Source organism: Sinocyclocheilus anshuiensis, unplaced genomic scaffold (assembly GCF_001515605.1).
Source record: "Sinocyclocheilus anshuiensis isolate Anshui unplaced genomic scaffold, SAMN03320099.WGS_v1.1 scaffold6670, whole genome shotgun sequence".
Taxonomy (NCBI): Eukaryota; Metazoa; Chordata; class Actinopteri; order Cypriniformes; family Cyprinidae; genus Sinocyclocheilus; species Sinocyclocheilus anshuiensis.
Genome location: NW_015542328.1, coordinates 25,753 through 33,842, shown reverse-complemented (window position 1 = coordinate 33,842; position 8,090 = coordinate 25,753). Strand labels below are relative to the sequence as shown.

At 33.7% G+C, this 8,090-nt stretch overlaps 1 protein-coding gene across 1 annotated transcript in view; it reads left to right on the top strand.

Moving 5' to 3' along the window:
- The window catches only part of LOC107690969 (protein-L-isoaspartate O-methyltransferase domain-containing protein 1), a 19,345-nt gene that overhangs the window by 3,744 nt on the left and 7,511 nt on the right, over positions 1–8,090 (top strand). The window contains exons 4-5 of the mRNA XM_016489409.1: positions 4,696–5,189; positions 6,662–6,764. Coding sequence (XP_016344895.1) covers positions 4,883–5,189; positions 6,662–6,764 — 410 coding nt within the window. The 5' untranslated portion in view covers positions 4,696–4,882. The remainder of the gene's footprint in view (positions 1–4,695; positions 5,190–6,661; positions 6,765–8,090) is intronic.

Sequence of the window (8,090 nt, the reverse complement as noted above, 5' to 3'; positions counted from 1 at the left end):
CAAAATAAAAGTTTTTGTTTACATAATATATGTATGTGTACTGTGTATATTTATTATGTATATATAAATACACACACATGAATGTATATATTTTGAAAATATTTACATGTCTATATTTATATCCATATAATTTATATTATAAATAAATATATTTAATATATAAACCTAACATATTTTTCTGAAATATATACATGCATGTGTGTGTGTATTTATATATACATAATAAATATACACAGTACACATACATATATTATGTAAACAAAAACTTTTATTTTGGATGCGATTAATCGCGATTAATCATCTGACACCACTAAATTTTTCTGAAATATATACATGCATGTGTGTGTGTATTTATATATACATAATAAATATAGACATTACACATACATATATTATGTAAACAAAAACTTTTATTTTGGATGCGATTAATCGCGATTAATCATCTGACAGCACTAATATATATACATAATAAATATACACAATACACACACATATACTATGTAAACAAAAACTTTTATTTTGGAAGCGATTAATCGTCTGACAGCACTTATAGTTATATATATAGTTTGGGTTTAAATATGACCTGAGCATTTATTATTAGTATTATTAGTATTATGCTCCTTGCAGGTCAGGTTATGCTTTATTTGTGTGTTGGGTTTCTCTCTGTAAAGAGACAGTTCTTCTCATTGAGGCCTGGAATAAATCCGCTGAGAGTTTGTGGCTTCCGCTTTCACTGGGTCAGACAAACGGTGCAGGAGTCAACATGAGGCCATCAGCTTCCGTTTAAAATATAGGCTATTTACACACACCACGTGTGCTCATGAAACACAGCAGTCTGAGACTTGACAGGACAGCTGTGCATTATAATGGGTGGCTAACATGAAGGTTCAGCTGATGATGTTTTTTCAAAAATAATGAGGACTATGAAAATCAGACAAAGTAGGCCTGCTTTATTTTAAGTTTTATCTTCACTTGAAAAGCACAGAGGAATTGTAAACAGATTAGTTCTGGCCGAGCATCAGTGTTCTGTGATAATGTTGCAATTATGCGACCAGCAAGTTTAAACATGTTAATGACGGATCAGCTCAGCCTTATAACAAACTGTTCCAGTTCATTGTTCCGCTTCCAGTATTAACTCCACAACAATCCAGCAGCTACTCAACTTAGCGACAAAACCAGTTAGCGATGGAATGAAAACCAGCATCCTGTTTTTATATCCAATATGAATGGCTTTATTGGTTTATAGTGTTATAAACAGCTCTCAGTGTCTTGTTAGAGAGAAAGAGCGCTCATGTGATACGTGCCGTTCCCTTTTGTAAGTTGCGTACTGATGTACAGAGAGTCTCTGTAGGGTTGCAATCAGGTCTTGTACAAAACAGAATAGGAGGTTTGACCCAGATCCCTCCCTGCAGTATTTTTAGTGCAGGAGACTGAAAGGGCAGTGTTACAGGAAAAGGCTGAAAAGGAAGGCATATGCAGAAAAGAAAAAAAGAACAAGAAAATAACAGGAATGTAGACATAAATATAGACATTTAAAACCCTGTGAAATCAAAACGCGAGTTTTGTGGCTTTTGATCCATGTCTGTTTAGTGTTTAGGTTATTAAAATAATTAAAAACATGCATTTATAGTTTTCAGTCTTTCAGGAGCAAAAATATTGATGACATCATGTTGCACTAATGGGCGTGTCCAATTTTTTTGTCCAATCAAATGCTCTCTAGATGCTCCGTACATTCTAAAGTGATATTTGCAGGGAAAAAAAAAACCTGAGACTTTCATACATGCATGACAAACTTGTACATGTGCAAAAAAAAAAACACTAATAGATATACTGCCGGTGAAAAGTTTAGGATATTTTGGATTTTTTAAATGTTTTTGAATTATTTTCCTGCTTGACCAAGGCTGCATTTATTTGATCAAAAATACAGTAAAAGCAGTAATACTGTGAAATATTATAAACATTTAAAATGACAGTCTTCTATTTGAATTAGTGCTGTCGAACGATTAATCGCGATAGTTTATGTATTAAATATATTTATATATGATATAATTTATATGAATATAAATATATTCATGAAAATACGTCAATATTTTCTAAATATATGATGTATGTGTGTCTTTATATATACATAATAAATATACACAGTACACACACATATATTATGTAAACAAAAACTTTTAGTTTTACGGAGTGTGCGATGGTTTCTATGGCAATGCCGTTGCGTTGTTATGCCAACGCTAAAAACAACAATAACAGCAATACAGTTAGAAATACAGATGTTGTCTTACGACATGACAACATGTTGCCGTCGCACTGTATTATTATTATTATGGATTTTGTCTTACGAGGCAGCGGCAGAAACGCAGGAAGTTGGAATGAGCGTCTTTATTCCGTGCTGCCGTCTCCGCTGGTTTCAAAACTCAAAGAGGTGCGTATACTAGCAGTATATTGTCTTTTTCCGCTTGACAACACCAGCTTGTTTCTGCAAAGACGTTCATTATGTTTTCGACAAAAACGTCTGACGTTTGTTACGTTTTACGTGGCGTGAAAAAGCTAGGCTAAATCCGATCTGAGCGGTCAGACTGAAACGGATTTCCAGGTATGCGATTTGAATAGGATTTGAAACCACATACAAATGTAGCTCGAAACGGATTTGCAAAAATCGGATTTCATGTAGTTCGTTGCCGTTCAGACTTTCTAAATATGATCGGATTTCAATCGGATTTGCACAAAAATCGGATTTGGGCTGACGGTCTGAACGAAGCGTAAGAGACAATAAAAAGCATTAAAACAAAAAAAAGGAAATATTAATTATTCCAAATTTTTGCATAGACAGTGAATATAAAAGCCTGTTTTCCTGTGCACTTTGGAAAATTTTTTTGTTTGCATGTGAAAGTCTCTGGGTTTTCTTGCAAATCTGTGGATGAACAACTCCTCGTTCTAATCCTAGCTGTTTCTAACTAGCAATTGCAAGTAGAAAATCGTGATTTATTGGTCGTGATGTAAACTAAAGCCTGTTTGCTTTTTAAAAACGATGTAAAAATACATATATTACAAAAAGGGATGAGCTCTTCAATTTCAATAGGAAGTGTGTCAACACAGAAAATGAAACCGATTTAATGAGTTCTTTTTTAGATGGATGGTTCTGTGCAAAGCCATCCCTAATTGGACTGGAGAATGGAGATGTTTCGATGTACAGTAATTGGGCTTTTCTTGAACTCACTGAACCGTTGTAAGTAAATAAGTCTCATGTTTGTTTGTTTCAATCCAGATCTAGTTCAGGTTCATGAAAATCCTTGAGGTTACAGAACTTCAGCTTAACTCAATTACCAGACACTTTCTAAATGTCCTGTCTGCAGCCCAAATGCCACTTGCTTTCAAAGCCTATTCAGTTAAGTGCATACCATTTCTAGGAAGCAGACGTTCAGATGTCCTGATTAATAACTTTGGCATTTATTATATTATCACTTGAGACGGGTAGTAAGACTTCAGGCTTGGACTTCTGCTGCTTTCTGCAGTATTAAAGCTGCTAGCATCAGACAGGTAACATCAATAGTAACTGCATCCTTGAGTCATATCAAGATAATGTATCTTTTATTTGCATCACTATTATTATTCTTGCACATACTTACGTTTAGGGATTTGAACAAACTTCAAGTCATAAACTTGGAAAATTGGCACATTTGTGACACGTTTGGAACTGTTAGTGCTATGAATGATTCATCAAATCAGATGTCTTGTTGAATAGAGATGTGATATTAATCTTCTAAGTGATCAAATTTACACATTTTAAACATAAAACAACATAAAACTGTTAAAAAAACTACATTAACAATCAAAAGTTTGAGGTTAAAAGGATTTTTAATGTTTTTGAAAAATATTTTGTGCTCATGAAGGCTACATTTATTTGATCAAAAAAATACAGTAAAAAATCCAGACATGTTATTACAATTTAAAATGACCGTTTTCTATTTAAATTAATCTAAAAATGTAATTTAATTCTGTGACAGCAAAGCTGAATTTTTCTTCAGTCGTCAGTGACATATGGTACTTCAGAAAACATTCTAATATGCTGAATTGCTGCTCAGAAAATATTATTGTTATTAACATTATTATAATTAATGTTTAAAACCGTTGTGCTTTTTTTGGAAACTGATACATTTTTCTCAGGATTCTTTGATGAATAGGTGTTAAAAAGAAGAAATAGAATATTATTTGAAATAGAAATCTTTTGTAACATTATAAATGTCTTTACTTACTGTCACTTTTGATCAATATAATGCTTTTTTTTAACTGATGGTGATATTGAATTATGTATACTTTGTGTGTGTGTGTGTGTGTGTGTGTGTATTTGTAGGAACAAAAAAAGTAGTTCATATAATATAATAAAGATTGTCGAAAAAGGTTGAAAAGATTATTTATGTCGCGCCAGTGCTTTGTCTAATTGATTGTTTTGGCATTTGTTTATTTTATTATCATCTGTGACATACAATAAGACTTCAAACTTTCTGCAATATTAAAGCAGCTTGCATCAGGCAGGTAACATCAGGTACATGCGACACTTAGCTGAGGAATCAAAGCCGGCAGGTATCAGGTGACATGGCTCTTGTTTTCAGGAGAGAAGGGTAAACTGAAATGTGTGTGTGTGAGAGAGAGAGAGATCTAAACCGTCACCTTTTGTTTTTCAATCCTCAGATCTTGGCGTAACTGAGAATGGTCTGAGGTGATTTCTGTGGGACACAGGCATCACGACTGGGCATCCCTGCAGAGAATCGCTCCAGTGCTTTCATCTGGATGTGAGGACCGGTCTAGTTATCCGTCTCTCACCTCCTCTGCATTTTTTCTTTTTTTTTTTGGTTTGTTTCTTTTCTCGGAGGGGATCATGGGGGGAGCAGTCAGCGCTGGCGAGGACAATGACGATTTGATAGACAACCTGAAGGAAGCGCAGTACATCCGCACAGACCGCGTGGAGCAGGCCTTTAGGGCCATAGACCGTGGAGATTATTACCTGGACGGCTACAGAGACAATGCCTACAAGGATCTGGCGTGGAAGCACGGGAATATACACCTGTCAGCACCGTGTATCTACTCTGAGGTGATGGAAGCTCTGAAACTCCAGCAGGGTTTGTCTTTCCTGAACCTCGGCAGCGGCACGGGATACCTGAGCACCATGGTGGGCCTGATCATAGGTGAGAAGCACTCTAATGACATATCTAGAGTATCAAGACAATAAAGGAAACAGCCGATAATGAGATTTACTTCACAGCAATGCCATAGAAGAACCATTTTTGGTTCCACAAAGAACCATTCAGTCAAAGAACCATCTCTTTCTTACCTTTTTATAATCTGAAGAACCTTCTTTCGCCACAAAGAACCTTTTGTGAAACAGAAAGGTTCTTCAGATGTTAAGGTTCTTTATGGAACCATTTAGACAAAAAGGTTCTTCTATGGCATCGTGAAGCACCTTTATTTTTAATAAAGAGTGTAGAATTTATTTATTGTTTAATCTATTTTAATAAATACATCAAAAATATAATAATAGTAGTAGTAGTAGTATTCAAAAGAAAAATTATTAGAAGAAGTAATTATAAACTTGCACACAATGATAAAGACTATTTTAGGACCAATCAGAGTTTTACATTTTATGTGTAATTTATTTCATTTAAGTCGCATAAATCAGCTTTTTTTCCGTCAGCCTCTTTGCCAACTGAGACCAGAGGAAGTGTTTTTTTTTACTTTTTTGTTTTATTTGTTTGAAGATTGTGCCTAATAGTAATTTCACTTTTGAATTATATTTAGTTAATAAATCTTTTATTTGCATCACTGTTATTCTTATTATTGCTCAATTTTAGGGATTTAAAAAGCATAAATGTTGGTGCTACAGACATGAATGACTCAAATCATGCAACTTGTTGAGTAGAGAATGTGATATTACTTTTATAAGTTATTAGATTTATGATTTTTAGTTGGATAAACATAAAAAGCATTTAAAAAATCTTACATAATACTGTACATTAACATTTAAGTTTAGGGTCAGTTAGATTTTTTTATGTTTTTTTTAATTTATTTTTTAGTAAAAGTCTCACCAAGGCTGTATTTATTTGATTAAAAATACAGTTAACACTAATAGTGTAAAATATTATTACAATTTGAAATGATTTTTTTACTATAGTAATATATTTTGAAATGTAATTTATTCCTGTGATGCAAAGCTGAATTTTCAGCATCATTACTCTATTTTCTAAAAAAGCTGATTTGCTACTCAAGAAACATTTATTATTATCAGTTGAAAACATTTGTACTGATTCATATTTTTTATGATTCTTTGATAAAGTTCAATTGAATAGCATCTATTTGAAATAGAAATCTTTTGTAACATTCTAAGTGTCTTTACTGTCAATGTTGGCTAATTTAATGCATCCTCACTTAATAAAAGTATTCATTTCCATAAAAAAGCTATGCAAGATACTGCATAGTAGCACACTGGCAGGTTTTGTGCATTTTTTTTTTTTATTCAGAATATTTAACTTTTGTCTGGAAATATTAATATTTCAATGAAATATCATGGTATGTGACTGATAATAATTAAAATGTATGTTTTAATTAATAAAAAATGTATAGAATAATACCAGTGATTCTTATTTAACATTATTATTTGCAGGTCCGTTTGGAGTAAATCATGGCGTTGAGCTACACAAGGATGTGGTGGAATATGCAAAAGAAAGACTCGATGACTTCATTAAAAACAGTGACAGCTTTGACAGGCATGTTCAATTCTTATTTTGCATTGCTTCTATAGATCTAAGTCTGGGTGTAAATATTCTATTTAAAAAAGTGCTAGATTTGTTACACCTATAGAAATTGAATTTGCTTAAAAGCGCTTTGTTTTAATTGGCAAACAGAGTTTGGAGCGAGCAACAGTAGTCCTACCGCAGTTCTGTGGTTAACTTCAAAGATCGCTGTGATTCGAACTTTGATTTACTCAGCCCTGCCCATTAATCTTCCATGTGACACGGAGGATGCATTAGCGAACCCCGAAGCGCAGTCTCAGTGAATAAATACTTCAAGCGGCCGTCAGCTCTCTGCGGTCTGCTGAGCGATTCACACACCTGCAGGAACACCTGTCACAGCCAGAACCGCTAGCTCAGACTGTCCACTTCAGCATCGCACATGCAACCGGCTATCCCTGAACGCATTGGCCGCTTGCAAACATCTGTTTCCGTCATGCACCAGAGCGAGCGGCGTCATTGAGGTCAGGAGAGAGCTGTAATGACGTATCAGACAAAGCACTGACGCTATTAAACAAGCTATAAATGCGTGTTTCATAACAGAAGGCCATGTGCCCAAAGGTTGCTCAATCAGTGTTCGGAGCTCGATATCTGTTTCACGTCTTGTCAAGTCTATGACTACTCAGTAAAACTGCTGCTAAGCAAATAAAGACACGTATGGACTGATGCTAATAATATGCTCAATATTGGCATCATGTCAGTTCTCTAGCAGTTAAGTAAGGAAAATTGCTTTATATTCAGTCATGAAAATAGATTCTTACATTTTGTGAAGGAAATGCGAATATACTTGCCCGTGCAAAACTCACTGACGTAATGCTAGGCTGTTGTTAGTGCATTGTTATTTGGTTGCTATGTGGTTCTTTCGTTGTCACGTTAATGATAACTCAAATTATATAGCTTGTTGAAAAGAGGTGTGCTATTACTTCTAAACGATTTGAAAAGCAAATTTTACCTGGCGGACATTAAATCTTGCAAAACACCTGCACATTTAGAGACACATGGTGGACCGTTTTGTCTGTTAAAATAAAAATAATCTTCATTTTTGTGCCTAAAATGCTTATTTATATAGCTTGTTTATATATATATATATATATATATAACCGTTCACAATAATTATGTTTTGCAATGAAACAAGAGTAATTTTTAAAAATAAAAATTAAAAATGAATAAAGATTAAAATGATTGTATTCAAAAATAATAACTTTTAAAATAAAAATTTAAAATAAACAAATGTTAAATTGTTATAAAATAAAAATTAAGTATATACTGTGTGTGTGTGTGTGTGTGTGTGTGTGTGTGTGT